At 43.1% G+C, this 14,408-nt stretch overlaps 1 protein-coding gene across 2 annotated transcripts in view; it reads left to right on the top strand.

Moving 5' to 3' along the window:
* The window catches only part of ADK (adenosine kinase), a 505,307-nt gene that overhangs the window by 479,770 nt on the left and 11,129 nt on the right, over window positions 1–14,408 (top strand). For both annotated transcript variants that reach the window (XM_029060396.1, XM_029060395.2), the window contains exon 10: window positions 6,068–6,154. In XM_029060396.1, coding sequence (XP_028916229.1) covers window positions 6,068–6,154 — 87 coding nt within the window. The remainder of the gene's footprint in view (window positions 1–6,067; window positions 6,155–14,408) is intronic.

The raw sequence follows: 14,408 nt of genomic DNA, 5'->3' as shown, positions 1-14,408 counted from the left end.
CAGTAGAATAGAGTTGGTAGCCCCAATCCCTGGCCACAAAAAGCTTAGACTCTAGAGGGGCAGGCAGACATTAAAATCAATTACAGATGGGGAAATAGCAGGGTGTCAGGCTATGTACATAATTGCTGAGCGGCGGAGGCCTCTCAGTTGATCCCACAACCCCAATGCCTTGGACCAAATTCCCCAATATTTTTCTTTCCTAATTCTCCTATCCCTGGGCTCACAACTTCCATGTGGAGTTTGATAGCTGTAGAGAGTCAAGAATGAGACCAAAACCTATTAGGCAAACTCAAATGAACATTCCTTTGGCCACCATATCCCATATGGCATTGAGCCCTGAATCTGGAACCATGCCGGATGTCATTTCCTAGAAGCATCCCATACATCAGCATCATACTAGCTAGCTGGTGTGCAGCCGTCCACCCAAACACTAAGTGGGCCGGGAACGTGTCTACCGACTCTGCTGTATTGTTCCCTCCCAAATGTTTAATAGAGTGCTCTGTGCACAGTAAGCTCTCCATAAATACCATCGATTGAGTGACTGATCCAGCAAGATCTTTCAGACCAATAACAATATTAGGAAATCAGCTCTTAATGGGGTCAGTCTCTCCTTGTCTGTGGATTTCCTTTCGTCTCCTCTCATCCCTCACCACCTGCAGCCCCTAGGAACAGATCAGCTTGGGGTCCATCTGTGAGTCGTTGTAGTTCTACTTTAATGCCCGGGTGACCGTCTCGCTAAACCCCATGTTAAAGGAAGACTAGCACTCTAGAACTCCTTGTTTCTGACCCGATGCACCTAGCAAATAACACCTGAGCCCAAATGGGCTCACATCAGCAGAAGATCTTTCTCTAATTACCTAACAGTGTCCTAGACAATAAACGTAAAAATACATCAACACAGAACCAAATTCCCCAATATTTATCTCTCCTAATTCTCCCGACACTGGGCCCACAATGTCCATCAGTCAATCAATCAGTCCATCAGTGGTATTTATTGATGTGTGATAATTTGGGAAGTGACTGCAGGTGCCTCAAGGCCAACTAGACTCTCTGGGATTGTTCTGGGGCTCCAAAGCCATCCAGGTTTTAGGGAGCCCCTGCCTCATTTCCAGGCATCTTGTGGCTCTGTGAAAATATGAAGGGGAGACTGGGCAACCATCGAGTCAGGGTCTCAATTCAATCTTCAGTTTGGAGCAGACCACCAGAGAACCTCAAACCCGACCCCCTCCCGTAATGCCAACCTACACCTCACTCTATTCATGGCCATGCTGAAACAAAAGTGGGAATGTGTAGTAATAATAATAATATAATAATGATAATGGTATTTATTGAGTGCTTACTATGTGCCAAGCACTGTTCTAAGCACTAGGGTACATACAAGATAATCAGGTTGTCCCACGTGGGGCTCAGTCTTAATCCCCATTTTACAGATGAGCTAATTGAGGTACCGAGAAGTGAAGTGACTTGCACTTGTCATTCAGCAGACAAGTGGCAGAGCTGGGATTAAAACCTTCGACCTCTGACTCCCAAGCCCGGGCTCTTTCCACTAAGTCATGCTGCTTCTCACCTTGGGCAAGTCACTTTACTTCTCTGTGCCTCAGCTCATCTGTAAAATGGGGATTAAGACTATGAGCCCCACATGGGACAAGCTGATTACCTTATTACTTACCCAGTGCTTAGAACAGTGCTTGGCACATAGTAAGTGCTTAACAAATACCATAATTATTATTCTTATTAATCCTGACTCTGCCACTTGTCCTCTGTGTGACCTTGGCAAGTCATTTGACTTCTCTGTGTCTCAGTTACCTCATCTGTAAAATGAGGGTGAAGACTGTGAGCCCCACGTGGGACATGGACTGGGTCCAACCTGATTAGCTTGTATCTACCCCAGCACTTAGTACGGTGCCAGGCATGTAGTGAGCACTTAATAAACACCATAAAAAAGTATGCCCAGTTTTCCTGATATGGAGGTTGTATTCTTATGAAACCCTGCATTCAGGAAAACGCAGTTTGTGATACTCTCCATGTTCGAAGGTGTACACGTGCTCAAAAACCGTGTCTTTGAAAGTGCAGCATGCCAAGCCCAGACAGGCTGACATTGTTGGAAGAAGATTCCCTCATCTAGTTCTAGCTCATGCATGTCTTGTAAACACGTGTTCTGGTAGAACTCACTGTAGTTTTACTCTGTTGTTAACTTATCTTAAACCCTGAGGGCAACCACTTAGCTTCCCTGAGCTAGTTTTCTAGCTATAAAGAGAGGGTGATAATATAGATTTGGCTCTACAGCAAAATTTCCATTTAAAAGGCAAAAGAGTATTGTCCTAAGTGTGCGTGAAACATCCACATAGTGAAATTGTGTAAAATTTGCAAAAACATACATACGGTTTATACAAATCTCACTATATTCAAGAAGTATATATTCAAGAATAAATATTCAAGAATATATTTAATTCAATTATTCGATAATATATGTATATATTCAAGAATACATATTCAAGTATATATTCACTATATTCAAGAACTATATTCATGTTGTCTCCAGGCAACATGAAGCCTGGAGACTTGTAACATATCCGACAAGAACTCCCTACCCCTTATCCTCCACCAGATCTCACCTTTCTCCATCTCTCCCCAACATCTCCACCGTCCAGACTGTGAGCCCGCTGTGGGCAGGGATTGTCTCTCTTTGTTGTTGAATTGTAATAATAATAATAATAATGTTGGTATTTGTTAAGCATTTACTATGTGCAGAGCACTGTTCTAAGCACTGGGGTAGATACAGGGTAATCAGGTTGTCCCACATGAGGCTCACAGTCTTCATCCCCATTTTACAGATGAGGGAACTGAGGCACAGAGAAGTAAAGTGACTTGCCCACAGTCACACAGCTGATCGGGGGCAGAGCGGAGATTCGAACCCATGACCTCTGGCTCCCAAGCCCAGGCTCTTTCCACCGAGCCACTCTGCAGTGTTCTGAACACAGTAAGCACTCAATAAATACGATTGAATAAATGAATGAATTCAAAGCCCATCTTTAAAATCCAACACACACTAGCCAACAAGAAGATTGGAAAGCACCTTGCCAGGGTTACCAAAATTGACATTAATAACTATTTCACATGTATCAAAAGCGGGAAGTTGGCCAGGGAATCAGTGGACTCCATCAATCATTGAGCTCCTACTGTGTGCAGAGCTCTGAACTAAGTACAGTACAAGAGTTGGTAGACACATTCCCTGCCTACAAGGAGCTTGCAGTCTGGAGAGAACCTCTCGATGATTATGGTGAAAGTGCACAAGGGATGAAAGTTAGATTACTAAAAGACTCATCTCGGTGGGAAACGAACCCTTAAAATTTCTCTTACTGAGTGTGCAAATGCTCCGATCTTGGGATCAGACATCCGAATCCATGATAAGCAGGTGGCAGAGAGGAGAACCCACTTCTTTATCTTCTTGATTCCATGCTGCCTGGCCCATGGATCTTTTGGCCTTGAGTCTTTGATGTGGCTTAGTGCTGGATTGTATTTTCCAAGCACTTAGTACAGTGCTCTGCACAGAGTGCTCAATTAATACGATAGAATGACGAGATGAATGAAAGAGCACGGGCTTGGGAGTCAGAAGATGTGGGTTCTAATCTCCCAGGTCTGCCATTTGTCTGCTGTGTGACCTTGGGCAAACCACTTAATTTCTCTATGCCTCATTTGTAAAATGGGGATTAAGACTGTGAGCGCCCCTCCGCCCCCCCCCCCCCCCCCCGGCCCCAGTTCTTATGTACTCAAGAACAGCGCTTGGCACATCATAAACACTTAACAAATACCATAATTATTATTATTACAAAGTGAGCTCCTGCCAGGTCTCCCTTCTTATATGGTGTTGATAATTGCTCTAGGACTGGCACAAGATAGGGCAGAAAGGAGACAAAAACCTCAACAAGAACTTTTCTGTGTGACCAGAGCCTATATCACAATTGGTTTTTTTATGTGTGTTTGTGTGTGTGTTTTTTTATGGTGTTTGTTAAATACTTATTATGTGCCAGGCACTGTGTCAGTCAATTGCATTGAGTGCTTACTATGTACAGGGCAATGTACTAACCACTTGAGAGAGCATAATATAACAGAATTAACTGACACATTCCCTGCCCATAACTAGCTTACAGTTTAGAGGGGGAGACAGACATTAATAGGAATAAGTAAGTAGTTTATAATATAATTTAAAGATATATACATAAGCGCTGTGGGGCTGGGGCAAGTATCAAATGTCTAAAGGTCACAGATTGACATGTGTAGACAGCACAGACGAGAGAGAGAGCCAGAGGACAAGAGGGCTTAATCAGGGAAGGCCTCTTGGAGGAGATGTGACCTTAGTAATACTTCGAAGGTGGAGAGAGGGGTGGTCTGGCATAATTGGAGGGGGAGGGAGTTCCGGGCTAGGGGGAGGATGTGTGAAAGGGGTTGGCGGCGAGAGAGATGAGATCGAGGCACAGTGAGTAAACTGGCACCAGAGGAGCAGAGTGTGTGGGCTGGGCTGTAGTAGATTAATGAGGTGAGGTAGGAGGGGGTGAGCTGATTGATTAATTTAAAGTCAATGGCGAGGAGTTTCTGTTTGATTTGGAGTTGGATGGACAGCCACTGTCCTGAGAGCTGGAAGAGCTACAAGCTAATCAGGTTGGACAGTCCCTGTCCCATGTAGGGCTCACAGTCTTAATCCCCATTTCACAGATGAGGTAACTGAGGCCCAGAGAAGTGAAGTGACTTACCCAAGGTCACACAGCAGACAAGTGGCAGAGCTGGGATTAGAACCCAGGTCCTTCTGATTCCCAGCCCCCTGCTCTATCCACTAGACCACGCTGCTTCTTTTCACGTTATATTTTAAAGGAAAATGCATTCCATTTCACCAGCAGTTAATTTATTTTTCTAATAGTTACTCTGTTAATAGTTTACTAGATTATTTTATTTTATTTCTGTTGGTTAATATTTGGGATGAGCCACTCTAAGGATACCTATCAGTTGCAGTTGGACGTTCAGCAGCTTTGTGGTCAGGGTAATTTATACCAATAAAATGTACTGTGATAAAGTAATTAATTATGGTATTTGTTAAGCGCTTAACTATGTGCCAGGCACTGTACTAAGCACTGGGGTGGACACAAGTGGATTGGGTTAGACGAAGTAGCAGTTACTCTCCTGCCATCTTGATATTCCCTGAAGGAAAGCTCTAGAGCAAGGCTGTACATTTTTTTTGATTGGTATTTGTTAAATGCTTACTATATGCCAAGAGCTATACTAAGTGCTGCTAAGCAGATTGGACACAATCCATGTCCCACATGCGGCTCTCAGCCTGAATCTCCATTTTACAGATGAGGTAACGGAGGCACACACAAGTGAAGTGACTTGCCCAAGTTCATACTGCAGTCAAAATCGGGCCCATGGGTCAGGTTTGGATACCAGGTTGGCTCCCTGGGGCCCATAGACTGGATCCGGGCATCAGCCCCCACACTGGAGCCGGGAGCTGGGTAGGCTACAGCAGGTGGGGGCTGCTGACTAGATATGCAACAGACTCAGAGTCCGTTTGGGGCTGTGGCAGGCGCAGGTCCAGGGACTTTCACCTCTCAGCTCCCCCTCCCCACCGCCGCACTCCACCGCTCTTAAGCGTGACCTCCGGATTAGGAAAAGGCTCCAAGTAGACTTCTGCCCTCTCTGAGAGAACTCACTGTTTTTATACTCCGTTTTCAGCGTTAAAATCGTAAGGAAATTTTCTGGCAAGTGTCATTCTGTGGGAAACAATCATATTGGGGAAACCTAACTTGGAGTTTTTTTGGAGGAACAGGGAATGAGTCCGTTCAAAGACATTTTCCTTTTTGCTTATAATGTCTTCACAACCAGTCAGTGTTATTGATATTGCACAGCTGTGAGATGATTTAGGCCCTCCCTTTTAGGTGGCTCATAAAAAAGTAGTACATGGTGCTAATGCTTGACATCTTGCTCTTTCTGTGCCCTCACTTTGGGACATACCTGTTGGTATTATGCTATGTTGATTGGGTCAGTAAGTTTTGATTGTTTTTTTGCTTCATTCCAGCCAATGAAGTAAACACTTTCCCAGTCTTGGATCAGGACCAGAGTGAAATCGTTGACACCAATGGAGCTGGAGATGCCTTTGTTGGAGGTACGTAACTGATCGTCCCACGCTTATTTGGATACCAAACTTTTCCCTTAAACCTGGATATTCCTGCTTCGAAATCTCAGGCGTTTTGCAGACCTGAGATTAAAATTGCTTTTGAAAGTAATCTCTAATGTTCTTTACATCAGATTCTACTCTGTCTTTTATGAGGTATTTATTATTGAAGGAGAGAATGTGCAGTGTGACTTCAAAGATGATATGTAGAGATCCGACTTGGTCATTTTCACGAGATGAATTGTATCTGTCAGAATAGCGTGTGAACAAGCTGCATCCAATACAATATAGAATGTAATCAAGGCCCTTCAGGCTTAAATGTTAATACATTGTTGTTCTTTAAAGCAGGTTGTGGTGAATATTAAACAGGATGCCAGTAACTGAGGGTAATACCCCGATTATGTAATTTTGGCAGAGCGTCTGTTTCTGGATTAATTATTTGGCCCTTTCCATATGAGGAAGGGTTAAATTTAGCCTTATTTAAACTAAAATAAAAACAGTCAAGCCGAGTAGTCATTCACAGAGTTAACTGTTTGGGAGAAAGTGCTGAAAGATGACGCTGGGAGGGTTTGATTGTTTGATAAACTTTAGGTTCATCTAAGTTATTACAGAAGTGTTTTGATTATTGAAACTCTGGTCAAGTGTAGGATATGTCATGATTTCTTACAAGGGGCTATGTGCTAGTTCTAAGGGATCCTTCTTCCTGTGAACATCGAGGAGAAACAGGCATACAAATATAAAAGAGAGATGAAGAAGATAGCTTGTGACAGCTTTGGTTTGATATGGTTGATTTTATAGTCAGTATCGCCATTCATAAAATGCTGCCATTACTTTGATAGTTTTATAGATAAGCACTGACTAATAATCATAACTGTGGTACACTTTAAGACCGTTCTATGTGCCGAATATGGAACTAGGCCCTGGGGTAGATACAGTGCAGTCAGATTGGACACAGTCCCTGTCCCACATAGTCCAAGGGGGAGCAAGAACAGGAACTCAGTGCCCATTTGACAGATGAGAAAACTGATTTGCCAGGGGCCAGGAGTTTCTGTTTGATGCAGAGAGAACTAGGCAACCATTGAAAAACAGCAGAGTCTAGTCGCTAGATCATGGGCCTTGGAGTTAGAGGACCTGGGTTCTATCCCTGATCTGCCACTTGTCTAATGTCTCTTGTCACTTCGCTTCTCTGGGCCTCAGTTACCTCATCTGTAAAATGGGGATTAAGATGGTGAACTCCATGTGGGACATGGATTGTGTCCAACCTGATTAACATGTATTTACCCCTGCACTTAGAACAAGGCCTGGCACATAGTAAGCACTTAGCAAATACCATTAAAAAAATTGGAGGCTTTTAAGAAAAGGAAAGTTGTGTGCAATGTGGCATTTCAGAGGCAAAGGGAAGTATGTCTTGGAGAAGGGAAGGAGTGGAGGCAGGATGATCAGCAAAGATCATCAAGCCAGGTTATGACACGTTCCTGCGTGGACAGGCATGGTGACCATTTGGATGGAGAAGAAATGGCATATATTAGAAATATTTTCCATGAATCGTAAAAATGAAAGCTAAAATAAAAGGTGAAATCTAAACTCAATTTTGATCTGGATTTTTAAAAAAACAACCAAATCAAATCTTCTCATTGACTCTTCCAACTCGTATTGATTTTTAAACCGAACAAAATCATACCCCCAGTCCTAATTTTTGCACTTTATTTGTCTCTCGCCAACCTTGACTGAACCATCCTCCCAGCCGTCTCTGCTTGAGAGCTCCAATAATAGGACCATGCGCTGGGAAATGGAGACAATTCTATAATCTAAACTCAATGTGATTTCCTAATTTCCCAGGTCAGAAGATGATTCCTTGCCGTTGTCCTGCTGTGCTTTGTCACAGCAGGTCTGCCTTTTCGCTTGGAACCCTCTTTGTCACTGCCATAGTAACAAATGAAAACATTGAGAACATTTTGTGACAGGCACTGTCATTGTTGCCTGTGAATCTCTCCCCCTGTGTCTGTCCAGTAAATGGAACTAGGAAGAAAATTCATAACAAATAGCAAGAAAAGGGGCCCAATCAATAAGTTCCCACAGGGCTGTCAATACTGGTCTGTGTTAATCTAATACGATTTAGTTGTATGTTATAGAGCAACTCTTAGGGTCTGGACTAGAATCGTTGTTAGTAGGAAATGCACCGCTGACAGATCATTACCCAGGTATCATGTTCCTAGTCCTAGGGCTAAAAATCCCCAGGGCCAGAATTCTTGAGATCAAAGCAACTTCATTAAGTGCCATTAGGTGCCAAACCTCAGCTCAGCACACTTTTCTCTGGCCAATATCAAAGGAAAACTCAAAACTCTTATTTTCAAAAACTCAAACAGCTTTAGCAGAGAGAGGGAGCCCTAGGTATTAACCACAAAATAAAAATGGACCTTAAATGAGCTTCCTTGGTCCTGACATGATAAACAATTACCCCAGTTATTTCCTCCTGTAATAAAAAGCAGCTTTTTTTTTAATGGTGTTGTTAAGTGTTTACTGTACTAAGTATGGGGTTAGATACAAGTTAATCAGGTTAGACACAGTCCATGGCCCTCATGAGACTCACAGTCTGAATCCCCATTTTATAGATGAGGTAACTGAGGCACGGAGAAGTTAAGTGATTTGCCCAAGGGCACACACACACAAACAGCAGAAAAGTAGCAGAGCCAGGATTAGAGCCCAAGTCCTCCTGACTCCCAGGTTCATGCTCTACTAGGCCACGTTGCTTCTTGTTTAATCAATTAATTCATCTAACTCTTGGAAAGCTATCCATTTTCAGAACATAATTTAGGTTTAAAAAAGTGGCATTTTAGAGAACAAAATGATCCATTGTCATCTATATCCACCTAAATATATCTCTGATAGCCATTTCTTATGACTCTTAATAACATTAATAATAGTATATGTTAAGCACTTACTCTGTGCCAAGCACCAGTTCTAAACTGTGGGGTAGATACAAGATAATCAGGTTGTCCCACATGGGGCTCATAGTCTTAATCCCCATTTTACAGAGGAGGTAACGGAGGCACAGAAAAGTTAAGTGATTTTCCCAGGGTCACACAGCTGACAAGTGGCGGAGGCGGGATTAGAACCCATGTCCTCTGACTCTCAAGCCCTTGCTCTTTCCACTAAACCACAGATTGTACATATCTGGTTAATTCACACCGATAGATTTTCCTTATTCTTTACAGGTGCCACATTTCTCAGGTGTGCCATGGGCCAGTGCAGATTGGTTGCCCCCTCCCTCCTCTCCCCCATTGTCGGAATGGAGGTGCAGAGCACCCCCCTTTTTTCTGTTCAAATTTCAGTTCATGTGTGTCTATGGTTTGTTTTAGTCTATCCTAATTTAACTTTGGAAGCACAAAGCCAAATCCTCCATTTGAACTTGCCGACTCTATATGGATCGGCTGAGTTACCTATAATATTTCAGTCCCACTCTTTTTTTCTTTTCTTTTTCCACTAGCCACACCCCAGGGGGCAAAAAATCTATAAGACATTTCCACCTTTCCTTTCTCAAGCAGAATTTTCTTCAAGACCAACAAGGCAGAGGACATGCCCTACAAGCAGGAGTTGGCAATGTTGCAATAGTCACCGTGTATATAAAACAATCAATATATATAAAAAAAGAGGTTCTCTCTATCTCAGGCTTTCTTGGACATTCTCACTGGCCCAGAAAACTGATACGACACCTAATTAACGAGGCATCAACAAAAACTCCAATAAAGTTGAAAAGATTCAAATTGGTTGTGGGTGATTTCCCTCTACGTTTTCCTAAGCGTAGGAGATGTTTGTGAGGATAAATGTGTTCCTCTGGGAATCACCCAATTCCCTTGGTGCTGGTTAAGCCCTCCCAAAGAGACTGAGGTTATCAAAGGGTTTCTCCCCTTTCTCCTAGAAGAGCAGTACCCTGAAGAATTTCTCAGAGGAATAACATTCCAGTGATTCCCTGTTGTTTACATTTTAAGGGAATATAAATAGTTAAAGGAGATCAAAGGACCTCCGATGCAGGGATTTGGGTGGTTCGAAAGCCCCGAAAATGAAGTTTGGACATGAGACCCTTAACATCTGAATCCTCAGATATTCCCACATTGCTGTAATTAACTACTATTTTGACATTCTAAGAAAATGTTGGGCAAAACAATCCCCTGTTTTATGGCTTATTTGTTTTGAGAAGATTTACTTAGTGAAAACACAGGTAAAATGTCCTTTAAACAAGTCGTGTTTCCCAAACAGCTGTGAAAAATTGATTTTTGGGAATGGAGTTGAAACATGAGATAAACAGTACGCATGCCAGTCGCCTTGCTAAATGGATACTTTAAACCATGCCTTCCCAGCAATTAATACTGCTCTCTCGTAACAGTGCCAAACGATAGGTTATCTAGCGGTAGACTTTTTTTCTAACAACCAAATAGATGTACTCTGTAAATACATTTTGTCTTCCCGTATGCCTGGAGAGAAACAACAGAAACGATCTGTTATCTGTTTTTCACTGGTATAATATTTATACCTGGATAATAATTATCTCAACCAATCCTGCTGGTTTTATGGCATCAGTGAAATTATGGCTTTTGATGCACTAAGTGTTAAGATAATTGCACTTTGAGAACATCATAAGCATTTGAACCGGCAGTCTGTTTCCCCATTTTACATACTGTTGGATCTACACGGGGCTGATAGCAGCTGAGCTGTCGGCAGCCTTTGCCTGCCAGGTGGATGAGGTAGCAGGGATTCTCAGCACACTTCTGGCGACATCACTGGTGTAACCTGTCATCCCACTGAGAGATAAATGGCAAGCGGAAAACTGATATATACGCCATTCCTCCCATCTGCTTTTTGATTCTCCTTACACCTCTCCCCGGACCTGGACCTGGAAGAACCACATCGAAATCGAATGTAAATCAGTGTCAGTCCATAGTATTTCTTGAGCACTTACTGAGTGCAGAGTACTCAGAGTACCAAGCGCTTGGGTGTGTACAGTGCAACAGAGTCGGAGGACTTGAGTTCTAATGCCGGCTCCGCCACTCGTCTACTCTATAATAGTAATAATAATGTTGGTATTTGTTAAGCGCTTACTATGTGCAGAACACTGTTTTCTGCAACCTAGGGCAAGTCACTTCATTTCCCTGGGCCTCGGCTACCTCATCTGTAAAACGGGGATGAAGACTATGAGCCCCATGTGGGATGGGGACCGTATCCAACCCGATTAGCTTGTCTGTACCCCGAAGCTTAGAACAGTGCGTGACACATGGGAGGAATTTAACAACTGCCATTAAAAGTAAAAAAAAGTCAGTAGAACCATTCCCTGTCCACCAGGAGCATGCACTCTAGAGGAAATTAAATAGATTTCAAGATTTTCACATTGGGACTTCTCAATAATAATAACAATAATAATAAATAATTTTGGCATTTGTGTAGCGCTTACTATGTGCCAGCCACTGATCTAAGCGCCGAGGTAGATACAAGGGCATCAGGATGTCCCATGTGGGGCTCACAGTCTTAATCCCCATTTTAAGGATGAGGGAATTGAGGGACCGAGAAGTTAAGTGACTTGCCCAAAGTCACACAGCTGACAAGTGGCAGAGCTGGGATTCGAACCCATGACCTCTGACTTCCAAGTCCGGGCTCAGTGAGGCCTGTGCATCAGCTATTGTCTGTAGTTGCCCTTCAAGTTGTTTCCTCGGGGCAACAGATCTTTCAAGGACTGTCTGTTGTACTTCTGATTGGTCAACCAAAGCATCCGTTAGAACTGAATGTTGGCAAGCCCACTAAATCAATATGCTACACTTGAAATAGTGAAACCCAACCAGAGCTAATTGTCTTCATATAGTTCATACTCAGTGAAAGTAATAATAATAATAATTAGTATTTGTTAAGTGCTTACTATGTGCCAAGCACTGTTCTAAGCACTGGGGTAGATACAAGGTCATCAGGCTGTCCCACGTGGGGCTCACAGTCTTACTCCCCATTTTACAGATGAGGTAACTGAGGCCCAAGGCCACACAGCAGACAGGTGGCGGAGCCGGGATGAGAACCCACGTCCTCTGACTCCCAAGCCCAAGCTCTTTCCACTAAGCCACGCTGCTTTTCTACCTGATTTTATTCAGAATACATGATTTTGGTAAAGGGGAGTCGTCAGGGGTCAGAGAGAGGGGCATTTTACCCATTTGCCCCAGGCTAGCATTTGTCAGAAGTCTTGTTTGTCCCCCTCCTCTCTAGAACAGATATGATTTGGATTTTTATTGTAATTCTCATTTTACATATTTAGCACCTCAGGCCGTGGTAAAGGAACTGTATGGTTGAGAAATGAAACCCATAAAAGACAGGAAATTCAAAGTTAAAGTTCTCACAGCCATCCCCTGACCACTTGCACATACTGTACAGGCTGCTAATTTCATGCCTCAGACTATTTGTGTGCTGCGGCTGAGTTATGGTTACTGAGGGAACCTTTACGATGAGTTAACTTCCTGCTTCTGTCTGTGAAGTCTCAGCATTTGCAGCACTGTGACACACCATTTTTGCTTGTGATTTCCTTGTGCACGTACCTGAAGCCACACGTCAGACCTTGGTTAAAAGATCATTTTAAAATTATATTATGTTAATTCTTGTTGATTTCTTGCAAAAAAAAGCGTGGGCTGGAAAACTTTAACAACACTTTTCGGATAGACCAGTTAGAAATGAAAACAAATTACCCCAAATCTGCAGAGAGACCAAACAGAAAAGAAAAAAAAATCTCTTTGCTGGGGAAAACCACCTCTTTTTCGCATCTGGAGAGACTAAAGTGGCCAAATGCTAAAGGAATTTCCTTCCAGATGTTGGCCCTGTGCAAAACCTTATGCTCCAAAAAATCTAACTTAATGGATTTAGTCATCCACGGGAATGGCATCACCTGAAGAATTAGGAAGTGAGGGATGTTTCCTCAATCAATCAATTTTTACCAAGAAAACTCAATGGATACACTACTAGAACAATTGCAGGTGGAGGCGGGGCAGCACTCTGGGAGAGTTGTGTCCATCGCTATGGGTTGGAGACGACTCGACAGCCTAAGACAAGATGAGAGCACTTACTATGCTCAGAGCAGTGTACTAAGCGCTGGGGGGAGTACGACACGACAGAATCAGCCGACAGGTTACCTGGCCATAGCTAGCTTACAGTCTAGCAAACCTTTCCACACAAACCAGTTCAGTCTCACATGGCACTGGGGGATGGGAAACTCTTTCTGTCCCTTTTTAATGAAATATAACATCTGGCTCCAAATCATATTGCATAGTTTTGTCAAGGAAATGTAAACAACGTCCCTAAAATGTTGCAAACTTACTGAAAGACTTAGTTTCCACCAAGATGAAATAAGGAGCTGGCAAGGACTGGTCTTATCTACTTCCAAAGCTAGGAAAGAGACGGACAGATAAAAATGTGTTTATTTTGAGATGATTTCAGCCTGAGGTAGGGCACGGGCTACACATATGACATTTGGGGTTCAGTCTGCAGGTGCCCTCCTCTCTGTTGAAGATGTGAAATGTTTGCAGGTTGAATTCACTATCGCAGCTCAGCAGATACTGTCGAATCTATCAGCCCACGAAAATGTTCCCCACGCCTTAACGTGCTTTCCTCCCACACTAAAATATCTGATGGCAAAGAGAGCATGACTCAGGGCTGAAAGTCCAATTTTCGATTCTGATTGCAACTGACTCTACTTTTGAAGCTCAATTTCTTTCCGTCCATGGGCCTCTGGGGCCCAAACCTACTTGCCTGGCTGACTTACTGAAAATCCATGTAGCCTATAACTATCTCACTTTTGACAGTCTCGGATGTCCTGATAATCGATTTGGTTTACAGCTAGACTTCATAGCATGGTGAAGCTCTGTGTCTCAGTATCTGCAATCCGACACAGGAAATACCTCCTCAGTGTAAAATCTTTCTTTTTGGCAAAATGCAGTAAGCATGAACTTCCCAAGGCAGGTCACAAAACAAGGCTAAGAAATGTCCAGTCACACTCACAACACAGACGCACACAAGCACACGCACATCACACACCAAGAGTTGAAGAAAGTGGTCGGACGCAAAGCGGGTCCCTGAATAGGAAGGAAGACCATGCGTTTGAGATGGCAATAAAAGCAACCACTACTTTGCTTGAGTGCACATTTTATGCAGCGTTCATATAGGTGTTGGAAATGATAGAATGCTCTGAAAATAAGAAAACTGCTCCCGGCTGGACCGGGAATTA

This window comes from Ornithorhynchus anatinus, chromosome 3 (genome assembly GCF_004115215.2).
Source record: "Ornithorhynchus anatinus isolate Pmale09 chromosome 3, mOrnAna1.pri.v4, whole genome shotgun sequence".
In the NCBI taxonomy this organism is placed as follows: domain Eukaryota; kingdom Metazoa; phylum Chordata; class Mammalia; order Monotremata; family Ornithorhynchidae; genus Ornithorhynchus; species Ornithorhynchus anatinus.
This window is presented reverse-complemented; position numbering and strand designations above follow the sequence as displayed.